General features: G+C 37.7%; 3 protein-coding genes across 3 annotated transcripts; 1 reads left to right on the forward strand and 2 right to left on the reverse strand.

Moving 5' to 3' along the window:
- Positions 1–2,846: 2,846 nt before the first annotated feature.
- Positions 2,847–3,813, reverse strand: Bfra_003969 (uncharacterized protein; the record flags this gene model as incomplete). The annotated part of the gene is made up of 5 exons (XM_037334374.1): positions 2,847–3,005; positions 3,085–3,172; positions 3,218–3,403; positions 3,514–3,575; positions 3,619–3,813. 5 exons carry the CDS (start codon positions 3,811–3,813, stop codon positions 2,847–2,849), a joined length of 690 nt encoding a protein of 229 aa, XP_037194461.1.
- A 1,113-nt stretch (positions 3,814–4,926) lies between these two features.
- On the reverse strand, positions 4,927–6,703 carry Bfra_003970 (putative pci domain-containing protein; the record flags this gene model as incomplete). The annotated part of the gene is made up of 3 exons (XM_037334375.1): positions 4,927–5,943; positions 5,994–6,324; positions 6,375–6,703. The coding sequence occupies 3 exons, from the start codon at positions 6,701–6,703 to the stop codon at positions 4,927–4,929; spliced, it is 1,677 nt and encodes a 558-aa protein (XP_037194462.1).
- A 4,982-nt stretch (positions 6,704–11,685) lies between these two features.
- On the forward strand, positions 11,686–13,275 carry Bfra_003971ia (putative chlorogenic acid esterase precursor protein; the record flags this gene model as incomplete). Its single annotated transcript, XM_037334376.1, has 2 exons — positions 11,686–11,815; positions 11,864–13,275. The coding sequence occupies 2 exons, from the start codon at positions 11,686–11,688 to the stop codon at positions 13,273–13,275; spliced, it is 1,542 nt and encodes a 513-aa protein (XP_037194463.1).
- Positions 13,276–13,658: the final 383 nt, after the last annotated feature.

Here is a 13,658-nt window from a genome sequence, read left to right on the forward strand (position 1 = left end):
TTAAAAGAATTAAAAGAAAACTCTAATACTAATAATCAAAAAGAAGAAATAGATGTATATAATAATATATATAAAGATTTAAATAAAAATATTGATTCTAAAAATTCTAATATTAATAAAAATAGATTAATAATTGAAATACTATTTAATTCTAATTTGCCTACCCCTATTAAGCAATCTAAATATATACAAAAAATAGAACTATAATTAGATATATATAATCTCATTTATATATTATATATTAAATCAAAGAATCAAAATTATAAATTTAAATTAAATAATATTAATAATAATCAATATAAAAAGAATATATTATTATTATATTTCAATATAAAAACTAACGAAAAAGTAATAATAAAAAAGCTTTATAATAAAAATTTAATAATTCCTGAAATATATTTATAAATTATAAATTCTAATCAAAAAGAATATTAGGAAAAAGCTATGGAATATGAAATAAAGATCTTTAAAAAAATAAAACCTGGAATATTATTATTAAGAATAATAATAATATAAAAGAGCTAAATATTCTAAAGACAAAATGAATTTATAAAATTAAATATTTATTTAATAATAATATTGAATTTAAAGCTAGATATATAGCTAAAGGGTTTGAACAATTATATAGATTAAATTATTTAAACATTTTTGCTAATATAATAAAGCAAATAACCTGGAAATTGGTATTTGTATTAGTAATAAATAAAGGGTAGTATATATATAAAATAGATATGGTTTTAGCTTTTATATAGAAAGATATTAATAAAAATATATATATTAAAGCCCCTAAAATATATTATAATAATAATATAATATTGAAGCTAAATAAAGCTTTATATAAATTAAAATAATTCGCTAGAATTTGGTATATTATATTAAAAAGCATATTAAATAAATTAAATTTTGTTAATATAAAATTAAATGAATATATATTTATAAATAAATATTCAGAATTAATATTAAATATATTTGTTAATAATATTGCTATTATAGATTCTAGCAAAATTCTAATTAAAGATTTTATTAAAAATCTTAAAAACCATTTAGATCTAAAGGATTTAGATTTAATAAAAGATTATTTAGATATTCAAATCAATTTAAATAAAGATTATATTGAATTATATTAAAAAGAATATATAAATAAATATCTAAAAGATTTAAAACTAAAAGATTGTACTTCTATAGCTATATTTATGATTACTAAAAATAATATAAAAATAAATTCTAATAAAACCGATTTAGATAAAATAAAATAAGCTTAAAAAGTAATAGGGAAATTATTATATTTAATATTAGAAATTAAATAGAATATTATTTATTCTATATTAAAATTAGTAAGATATATATCTAATTCTAATAAAAACTATATAATAATTATAAAAAGAATATTTCGATATTTAAAAAAGATTAAAATATTTAAAACTATATATAAAAAAGATAATAATAAATATATCAAAAGATTTTATAATACAAATTATACAGGAAATAAAAGCTCTACTAAATCTATTAATAACTATATATTTATATATATTAATAATTCAATTAGTTGAAAAACTAAATTGTAATTTATTGTAATACAAAATATAATAGAATCTAAGCTAATTGCTATAAATTTAGTTATTAGAAAGACTATATATTTAAAATATATATTATAGGAATTAAATCAATTTAATCAAAATAAATTCCTATTATATATAAATAATATATTAGTAAAAACTATATTAAATAATTCTATATATTATAATAGGAGTAAGTATATTAATACTAAATATTATTATATAAAAGATTTTATAAATAAAGGATATTTGAATCTAATATGGATTTCTATAAAAAATTAATTAGCTAATGGATTAATTAAGTTATTAGAAAGAATCAAATTATTAAGATTTATTGATATAATTCAAAATTTTAATAATTATTATTATTAAAATAAAAATATATATAAAAAATTAGTACTCTTTTTCTCTTTAAAAATAAAAAGGTTTTTAATGAGATTAATATATATATATTTATATATAAATAAAAAGATAATATATATTAAAAGGAACTATTGTTTTAATTAAAAAATAATATAATATATATATCTTTTTAAAGGTATTCAATCTAATATTAGCTTATTATATAATCAGATCATATGATCATCGCTTATAAGCTTATAAAAGCAATTATTAATCCAAAAACAATCATTAATTCGAAAACGGTTATAAAATACGAAAATGGTTGTAAAATAAAGAAAACAAAAAGGGGCTTTATTTCGAAAGAATAAACAGATTAGAAAGAGATCTATAAAAGATTAATAAAAGCGGAAAAGCTAAATTAATAGGAAAAAGCATAAAAAAGAGGTCTTTTTTCTTTTGAATATAAAATAAGAGAGATCACTATTCAATACAGATTCTTTAATATTACGTATTACACTGCTTATATAATCCATTTTAGTCGTTAATCAAAGCCAGCTTTCATATTACATATTATTAGCCTATGACCTACGATATAAAGAAAGTTTATAATTATATATAAACAAATTTCATATATAAACTAAATGATTCATTTAATGATATAATTCATTCGGTAATAAATTACGTTAATTAAAATGTTTATAATTTTTTAAATATTTAAATATTTCTTATTTTTAAATATTGTTTCTCTTTCAAAAAATATTAATTAATTATTAAAATATGAATATTAAGAAAAGGTTAATTTTAGTGTGATTTTGAAGTGATTCATTCGGTGATATGATCTACTCGCATATGAATCACGTTATCTAGATCCCCTTTCTAATAGGAAATTCTCTTGCTGGAGTTTTCATCATTTTTGGCGACCTCCAAAAAATCGTCTCAATGATCACCTCAAGTAACAGGCGGCAGCGCAGCAAACACGCGCAAATTAAATAGGCAGCAGGTTGAATTTGTAGCCAGAGTAGTGATTCTCCTCTCACATATGTAAGATCTGGCAGGTGCTGTATCCGCAAGAATACCGAGAGTCGAACTGCGCAGATTACCATACCACTGCGCGCCGAGAGCGTTAGTGTTTATATCTAACAAAGGGAATTCAAGGAACTTATAATCCTCCAATAATGAATTCTACGGCAGACTCCATCTTGGCCCCCAAAGGAACATTGAGTTTCCATTCCACCGGGACAGGAATCAAAAATATCAAAATATCGGTCACGATACTGGGTACTGTTGCTCAGGTCAGCACAGTCGTATTATCGATACACTGATGAGATTTTCTCGGTCCGGTTTTATATGTATCGGAGCGTGGTACGCGTTGCAAAATCGCTATTGCTTCGAGAACGATGATGAACGCGTACGCTGCATATGTTGCGCCTCTTATTGCGTGTTTCGCTCGTTTGGATATGATGAATAGTCGTTTGTAGAGGAAGAGAATGGCTAGTTTGAGGATGCTAATAGCGATAATTTTTATGATATCGATGGCGTATAGAACCTCAAGTCCGATGATTAGTTTGGCGGGTTAGATCCAGAGGAGATAGTGACCCATGTCAGCGAGATATACCGCAGCTGTGGAGGATGTGAGTGAATTGCATGCTTAGAAATGACTGCAATGGTACCACGCACCTAGACATAATGCAGCTAGAGATAGATTGAGAAATAATAATACAATGATAAGATGGTCATTTAACCCCCAGATTGACGGAACCTTTCTAAGTAGTCGTGAAAGAAATCGGGCTGTCACAAAAACGATTTGGAGAGAAGATAATATGATGGAGTATGAGACGATGGCCATGCTTGAGGATTCTGGATTCATCACATCGGCTATCGGCTGTTCTGTAGGATCTAGAGAGTACGTGGCCATGGGTTTGTTCTTTGAATTTGTCCTCGAAGGGAAGGCAAGTCAGAGTTATGTGCGAAATTTGGAGAAGGAAGTGTAAACTGTGGCATAAGGAAGATAGAAGCCTAGGTTAGCGTTCATGTCACATTCACTAACCTTGTTTCCGGTTGCGGAGCTCGTGCTCACTTGCTGTGGAAGTGAATCATAAACTTGGGACGATATCATTCAGAAAAATGAAAGCTGGCCGTCTATTCACCAACTTCTTAGCAAAAGTGCAATGTGAAACTATAGTTTTGATTTCCCCAGAGCAGGTATTTGAAAATGTTTATACTCTCTATTCACACCTGCAATGAAGTGCTGGAAAGGAATAGACTCTTCATACCACTTCAACATCGGTGTAATCTTAGATAAAAACCATGGATAACATCCAATCAATTAAATCGTGTATCGGGTGGTGTTGGCGTATTCTCACGTTCTGCAAACCGAACACCTTAAGATCCTAGAAACACGTTGCAACATTCTTCCTCGAAGATAATGCAATTTATCTCGAGGATTAGGAAAGAATCCTCGAGCATCTATCTGATTGTCAAATTCGTTGTTCATTGCAATAGTGAAATAAAAGAGCCAAATGACATTTGACCTTGCGAACTTCCTCATGCGACATGAGACCACAAGAAGAGATTGGAGTATACAAGAATAATATTCAGATGCTTTGCATCAGGTTCTAAAGTATACAAAATAGTGAGTTTGACTCATAAAGATCTGTTATGCTCAATCTTGCCGAGCATCGATTCGTGGGAGGTGAAAATATACCAGAATTATATGCACCCCATGGAACCGCTTGTTGGCCATAAATCCGTACAATCAAAGAAGTTAATACGGATGGATAGATTTGAAGCTTGATGTTGGAGCTTTTGCCTACTTGAATGCAAGTTTGGTCGTGTTGAACGGGCTCCCTTGGCACATGCCGTAAAGGTGTATCAGCACCTGCCGATACCCTGGACGAGTTTATAGATAAGGAGGTCACAGTAGACGAGGTCGGTTGGTGTGAGACGGCAAGGAATTGCGCCTGGTTTTGTAGATGGTATTATTCTGAAATTTATTCGGGCTTCTCGGGTATTTCGAATTCGTTTCTGCTCATGTAGCCCCAGCGGGCCGAGCAATTCCAGTTAAATTAACGACTCCTCCACTTGTATATCCACCGCCGTCACCAGTGACCCAGCCCGGTACTTCATTACCATGTCCATCTTTCTCAGCTCTATCTTTGATAACTTCCCAAACTGGTGGGAACCCTGCATTCAATGGTCCACCCCTCTGTTTCGCCCCCAAAATCGCAAACTTGCCCTGTATATGACTAATAAACCCCCTCAGTAGTCCTTGTTGTACTAAACTTGCAACAATTGCTTCGACATCCAACATTTCTGGCATTTTGCCTCCCCAAATTACCCCATCGTTTGGTGAAAGTTTCACCACGCCTGGAGGCTTCACCAAGTCTTGTGCTGTTATAAACATTGTATTCGTGTGTGTGCGACCCGACTGCATAAACGCGGCAGAATCAGCAGGCCTCTGCCAGCTCTCAAGGACTTTCTGGCAATACTGCGCAGCTGTGACTAAATCGGCAAGATTTAGAGTCGGTGCTTTCTTTGAATTGGGGTCGAACGGCCACTGGTATGTTAAACATAAAACGCGTCGTGCAAGTGAACGCCATACATATGTTTCGCAACGATACAATAATGGCAGAAGAATTCCCTTGTCGAACAGCCATTTTTCATTCCCACCCTGTGGACCCAATGAACGCTTGAAAGCAGCCAAATTCCCCAATTTGATGGCCTTGACAATTGGCGTAAACCTTTCAAGGACCCCAGCAGCTTCGGGACGCGACATAAAAGGCCGAGATGGAAATCGACCGAGTATCATGTTTGATGATATCAAGTAGATTAGAATCAGGCGTCGCTGGTTGATGCACTGTGCATGACATTGGTCGTAAGCAGCTTGAAGACTGCACTGCGCGAGGTAGAAGTGGGTATTCGAGAAGAAGTATCGGCCGAGATAATAAAGATATGTTACCCTTTGACTTGCGGGATAAAGCTCCAATGGTGGAGAGTGCTGGGTAATATTCGTGATGAGTTGATTCGCCAATCGCGTTTTCCGGCACTACTTGACCATTCAGCATTATTCCATGGATCGATTGAAGGCCACCATACTTGAAAGAAAAGTTTCAAAGCCAGATTTGCGAATGAGTATATTCCAACTTTCTTTCCCTCTGGCTTTCCGTCTGACCCAACCCCGTTTCTATTCGTAGTTCTTTCCGTCAAACAAACTGTAAAAGCACGCTGTATTGTTTCTGCAGTTCCTTCTACTAAAGTCTTTCGCGTCTCTCCAGCATCGACATCGGCAACTCTTCGCAGTCTTCTGGTGAGATCCGGTCTCTTGTCGAGTGTCATTGCAAGTTTCGCGAGGGCAGTAGATAATTGAATGGCCGTCGGGAGTATCACTATCCCATATGTCGGATTGGATAAAGCTGCAAGACAAGTACTATTCGCATCTCATCAGTATGGTGGCTGAAGATAAAAGAGCTCATTTACCTTGCTAAAACGGTGAGCTGTGAGTGCGTTTCCAACAAATCCTCGAAATTGACATCCCTCCAGAACTCCAGGTAGTCTTTCATGAAAGCCAAAAAGCCCGGCCAAACATTACCATCCTCATAACTTGCGTTGGGGTCGTCTGGCAGGAGTTTCGCGATGTGGCGCTCGAGTGCAGTGCTGTTTTGGAATGACGCTTTCAATTCTCGACCAAGCTGGAAATAATGATCAGGAAGAGGAGGTTCAACTCGAAGCCATAACTGTAAGCTTATCCCATCCTTTGCCCTGAGAAATTTCAGGATAGACTCGAGGAACTCTTCGAGGATAGCCATGACTTGAGAATTCGATATCACGGATAGAGGTAATGAGCGGTGATTATGATATGTGTCACGCAAATTTGCCGGCTATATCATTTACACCGACGTCGCATTCATTTCGAATCAAACGGCAATCCTAAACAATTATGGGAGGTTTAAATAATATATAGTTGAAGCAATTATCATCGATGTTTTGATGCAGTCTTAGTTCAAGGCTGTGATGAGCTGTAGCCAACCGTAGACCACAATGCTAGTCTTGCATAAACTAGCGGCCGCATTAATTGATCAGCCTCGTGTAAAGTGGCGGTGCGTTGTGGCTCTTTTCCTTCCATTGGGTATATCTTCAGACATTAACGACACACATCAACTGAGCTCATGGTCATTGATACACCGTTGAAAATGTCTGAATATTCATATTTATTCGGATACTTCAAGAAATTTGGGCAAGTCATATCAGCAGACCTGAAATGACCACTTCTGCTAAAGTAGGGCAATGCTACTCACATCAAACAATAGATCGTTGGACGTCTAACGAAAAGTGTTTAGATCTTCTGTATATACTGCATCAACTCTTCTCGATGTCTTACCACGAGCGAATACTAAGCATCACACAATGTCCATGTGCGAAGGAAAGCGTGTGGTACGCGGTCACCCCGTACATTCACCAATAGTATGCATCTTGCTCCAGCGTCGTAGTACGACTAGGCAGCAGATATACATTGTCCAGAAGAACAGATCAATTGTTCTCAAGTATAACATACACGATGCCCCACGTTTCAAGTAATTTTTGATCAGCAATTGGGTTGAGGACTAAAAATCCTTACAGGCGCTTGCCCTTCGAGCTTTATTCAGCATCATGGTGTGCATGCTATGGCTCGCTCTTCGTCCAACTGGCATGCCTATCTTCGACCAATTTTCCTTTTCATTTGTGTTCATAATTTCGTTATTGAGCAAGTTGGGTCACTGGGTGGCTTATCCTTTTAAAGTCACCAAAGCAAATATCGTTGTGGTTTGAACATTTATTCACAAGCACCTATCTGTCTTCCAAAGGTTAAAAAGCATCCTTTCCGGTCCACTTTGTTCTTTCCCTATTATTAAACTCAGCCTACCATGCAATCGGGATCTGCTCTCATGGGACTTCCACTCGAGGTGCGGGTAATGATTTGGAAATTCTGCCTTGGTGGAAGAACATATGATATGATGCCTCGCAGCAATTTCCATAATAGCTACATAGCTTGCAATATTCACATGTATGTGATCGACCATATGTGCAGACTTGAATTTCCCAAATTTTGACGCCAGTTGTATTTTTCAGAAGAACAGGATTGCAAAAGGGAAGACTTCAAGATTGCGGTTTTGAGATCGTATGCCATGGATTGCTTTACCTTTTAATGACTTGCAGTCAAACGTACAAGCATCGAATCGCTTGTGTTGATCAGCGCTAATTCTCTCAGTTATGTTGAATATATTGAGATGTCACATACTCACAATCTGTGTTGGGTGGAGCAGAATGATCTGATGGATGTATCTCTTGTGTTGAAGCAAATACTTCACAGTATTACTGCCATGTGCGGGGAATGTCTGTGTCCAAATTATCGCACATCTCTGGCTGTATCAGCCGACGGAACATAAAACTATCGCTACTACATGCAATGGATCGATACAGGGAACATAATATCTACCATGAGGAATCTCGAATACTTGTACTTTGAGCTACGTTCATTGCACGCAACAGAAGGTTGGAATGAGGTCCATGAAGCAAAATTCTTGGAATTAATTACAAAGGCATTTGTTGTTCGCTTTCCTCTCTTCTCTGAGCAAAGGTCTTCCACAATGTGGCAGAGGCTACCCTGCCATCTTCTCTGCGGTAATCTAGAGTACGTTTCAAATTCAAAAACAGTCATCCGATTCAAGGCGCGAAATCTACACGTCGAGGATTGGGTTTACAAATTCGATTCGAGGATTCGACGTTGCAATGTTCAGAAGACAAATGCAATCATAGGATCTCCAATGCTCGAAATTACGATGCAACGATTTCATGGTTCAAATCTAGGGAGAAATCAGCTTTCAATATCTTTAGATTTCTTGATAATATAGAAGTCAATTGATTGATTGTGCTAATCCCGAAGTATTTAAAAGGAATTCAGATGCTGAACTCGCCTGCGCTTACTTTTTCGGGAAAATACTTCAATCTCATGCTTACACTCCGCCAGAAATGCATCTAGAGCTTCCCGCCCAACATCTATGACGCATCAGCTCTAAACTTTCAAACGCTTCATACTATCCACAACTTACTTCCGGCGCCACCAGCAAGTACGATTCTTACCATTTTGAAGGTACAGTTTTAGTGAATGGTCAACCCATCTGAGCGTCGTCTTCAATGCCCACATATACTTTTCAACAAGTGGATCCATGACGTTTTGTGGGGTGCAGATTGTCATTGCCAGTCACCGGAGATGAGATGGTCACGTGTATAAGATTAACACGTGCTGCTGAAATATCATTCCACGTGGTTTCATACAATAATCCTCATTGTCTCTGATAAGGTTCCATCCACTTCTGCAATTCGGATTCTCTAGATGATTGATGCTGAGTAGAATCAAGGAATTGAGTATTTTGATCTCAGCAACCACTTTGGCACCCGTAGCCGTGCCGCAAATGCCAAGTTTAGCGATGCCGTATTGAGACTCCTACATCAGCGCTTATTAGTTCAAAACTCCTATGATAAACTTTACTTCACACATCCATCGGCACGCTCTTACCCAATGAAGAAAAGCAAAATGAATAAATCGAAAAGAATTTGTGATACTTTCGAGACAATCATCTACTGTCCTGTCTTCATGGCGCTAATTTGCATCCAAATCGTGAAAGGGTGTTTGCCTCGGAAAAAGCCCACACCGATAGCTCCCCCTGACCCTCTTAAGACTAGATCGAATAGCAGCGTTCTTACGTTGCCTTTCCCACGAGGGATCGCCGGGCAAGAACGTAAAACAAATGCTCAATCCCAAAGTTTACTTTTATCATCATTGCCAACTGAAATTCGAATGTTGATATGGCAAGTCTGCATTGGAGGGAATACTTTCCATCTCAATCCTGTTCGTTTCGGCCGTCGAGAGCGTCATACTCGCTTCAAACATCAATTGTGCCTCGGTGAGAATCCAGAACTTGCTTGGCAAAGACACAACCATTGTCACAGTAAGATCAGGCCATACTGGTATACACCCAAAGTTAAAGCGTTTTGTTTGATTGTGACCTGCCGACAGATGTAAGTCTAAAAGAAAATGCAATGGGTATTGTTATCTAATATGGCTAGATATTCGGAGACTATCGATATTCTTTATTCAACCAATGCCTTTCATACCGTTGATTTCTGCACGCGACATCTACAAAAGACTCTCCTCCCTCGGCGCTTGAATTGCATACGCGTGTTGTATCTCGAGATTCACACTAGGGTCACAGAAGCATTTGTCGAAGATCCCAAGCATCGAAACAAGACTCTAAAAGAGTGGACAGATACTTGGAAAGCTTTAGCAAGTCTACCAGGACTGCAAATCCTTCGCGTAGAACTCCATCATTGGTCTCGAGAGTGGTGGATGATGCTCACAGACGATCAAAAATCTCTCTTTCTACAACCAGTTTTCAGCGTAACACAACCTCATATATTCGACATATACCTACCATTCCCGCTACCTCCTGAAGATAGTATTTGGGGCGCACTCCCTTTCTTGCAGCATATTCAAACTCCCATATCCTATGATTACCTAATGTCATGGATGCACTAGCGTAGTTAGTTATGGATGCTTAGTTATCAGTGCTCTTATATATCACACTTCTAGGACGCCTTTCTTCTCTCAATCTAAAGAAGCGAGGCTTTCTGGAGGAGAGTCTCTAAGGTTTCATGTGAGACACGTGGAAATGATTGGTATCAGGCTTAGCATCAAGCCTACACTAGGCCCAGTCCCGGGAGGGACTATTTCTACCCCCGCTAAAGTTGGAAGTGGGTAGCGGGGTGGGGCGTGATAAGGAGACGGCTTGTAGGTAGGCCTGCGACCAGGTACCTAGACCAAATCAATCATCAATAACTATTTGATTGTGATGTCGATTTTCAATTGAGTTTTGATGCCCCATAACCTCGATCATGAGAACTCACACTTAAACTCTCTATGACACCTGGCTTTTCCGCAGCCGAAGTAAAAGTGGATAGTAAAAGTGGATAAAAAAGGTACTTATAGTCACGTCAGAAAAAACTTTATTACTTTCCGTCTAGAAATCAAGTGAATAAGATATTACCGGGCAAATCTTCTTCTAAAACGTTCTAGTGCAGGCTCTGACATCTACATATGTAATTGAGATATATGGTATGCCACTGGATGTATCTAGCCGGATTTCGGTAGCGGAAGTATATAACCGATCTCTACACAACATGATTCGGTTGCAAATGCTTAAATTATGGAACCAACCCAGCTCTCGCTTCTGTAACAATTCCAATCGTCATTCTGTGTTTAGTGATCATCGTCTTGTTTCCCTATTTCGGGTAGATTCAAATGTGATGGCAGGACTCCACTACCCCGCAACCTTCCCCCGCATCATCCGATTGCCCTCAGAACTGAGTTTCATCTCGGTACTGAATAACACCAAGCTATCCCAGATTCAGTTCTAGCTTTTTCAAATTCCATTGAAAGATGGACCAAAATCCCTTGGAAGGCGTCCACCTTGTGAGTTCTTTCAATCACATACACCAATCGGCTTTCCCAAGTTTTATTCAATTTGGTATAGCTCAGAGCGAGATGATTGAGCTTGTACGGTTTCTGTTTGTTGACTGGTATCAATTCTATTTTGAATGAGCATGCAGAAAAAAAGCTGATAATATCCGCTGTAAGTGGTAGACGTCACAAGTAGCAAAGTGGGATGACCCAAGAATTATATATAGAGTCCCCCGCTTCCACCTACGTATTGGTGTCTCCAGTCTCTGCTCATATCTTATATCCAATACTATAATGGTGTATATTAATGCTTTCTCTAGAATAGTGGCGACACTTGTGCTCTCCATCCAAGCTGTCAGCTCGAGACCACATTGGCAGTCAAAATCAGATGTAGACTTGAGTATCTCCACAACGAGTGGCCATCGTAAGCGTTCATTGACACTTATTTCAAAACAACATTGACACATCCTAGTTCAAGGAATTATCAACGGAACCACGCCCAATGTTCGTCAATTCCTAGGCGTACCCTTCGCTCAACCTCCCACCGGCAACTTACGCTGGATGCCACCGAATGCACTACCATCCAACCAGTCGTCTGCGATTGTTGATGCAACGAAATTTTCGTTAAATTGTCCACAATACGAAAGTGCAATTCCTTCCATCTATAACACCTTCGTCCGAGAATTCTTCATCTGGGGACCAAGCGGCGAAGACTGTCTCACTTTGAGTATCTGGGCACCACTTCACTCTCAATCAGAAGATAAGCTACCAGTTCTAATATTCCTCTACGGTGGTGGACTTTCAACTGGAGGGTCTTCAGTACCTTATCAGAATCCTGCGAAATGGGTTGAAAGGACACAGTCTCATATCGTGGTTAGTATTCAATATCGGTTGAACATCTTCGGATTTCCAAATGCACCTGGTCTTGAATCTCAAAATCTCGGTTATCTCGATCAGCGGGCGGGAGTAGAATGGCTTCAAAAGAACATCGCTGCATTTGGCGGAGATCCCAATCAGATGGTTCTATGGGGACAATCAGCTGGAGCAGGATCAACAGATGCATACAACTATGCCTATCCGGATGATCCCATCGTGAAAGGTTTCATATGTGACTCAGGCATTTCACTTACATCCACGCCGATAAACGATCCTGCTTACTTGAATTTCACATTTGTGGCTTCTCATTTTAACTGTACTGGTTCCGAACTCCTCTCATGCATGCGTCAAGTTGCAGCCGACGATATCGAGGCTTTTCTCAAGTCTTACAATGATGCTCTTACCACCCCTACTTTGTCGTTCAACATCGTTCAAGATGACAAGATTGTCTTCCAAAATTACACGCAGCGACTCATGAATAACCAAGTTTCTCCCCTTCCCGTGGTTTATGGGTTTAATGACAACGATACTATGTCTCTCGACGCATTCCCAGCAGATCCATTGACCGAATCGGCTAATCGCACCCTAGCTTCCATCAACCAAATTCGTCGCTACATCTGTCCAAACTCGGCTGCATCATACTATCGAACTCAACTCGGTCTTAAAACCTATCGTTTTCAATACCGAGGAAATTTCTCTAATGTCGCACCATTAGCATGGGCAGGCGCATATCATTCTGGCGAGCTCCCTATGATTTTTGGAACTTCGGAGGACTTTCGGGGCAAGAACACAGAGTTGGAGTGGGAAACGAGTAGAGCGATGCAGGATGCTTGGCTAGCATTCGCAAGAAAGCCTGATGGAGGATTGGAGGAATTGGGATGGGGAAATAGTAGTGGTCAGATGGTGCAGGTTTTTGGAGGGAGAAGTACATATGACGATACCGGGGAGAATGTTGCGAAACAGTTTATAAGTCTGGAGGAATTAGCGGAGAGTTGTAGTGTCAAGTAAATACTGGGAGAAATGGGTAAATGTTGAATGAAAGATGGATTATACATGGTCGAATAGAAATTCATAATGAGTATTCGGGACATTTGGATAGATAGAAAATACAAAAATGCCACTTGATGAGACTATACACAAATAATTATTATTTCTAAGGATGCCATCATTCTTTCGCTGAATGGACGATCTATTTGAGGAGGTTGATTGCCCTCGCATGGCTGAGTCATGATGTGACCAATTGAACAGTCGAAGACCCATGAAATCAAGTCTCCCCGGAACATTCAGTCGGATAAGAAGCTTACTAACCTATTCAGAATGCCAGTTCATCATTTCATCGACCCGCAATATCATACACAGAATGGATTTGATCATACTCAGTTCTTTCCATA

The sequence above is a fragment of the Botrytis fragariae genome (genome assembly GCF_013461495.1).
Source record: "Botrytis fragariae strain BVB16 chromosome Unknown tig00000045, whole genome shotgun sequence".
NCBI classification, from domain to species: domain Eukaryota; kingdom Fungi; phylum Ascomycota; class Leotiomycetes; order Helotiales; family Sclerotiniaceae; genus Botrytis; species Botrytis fragariae.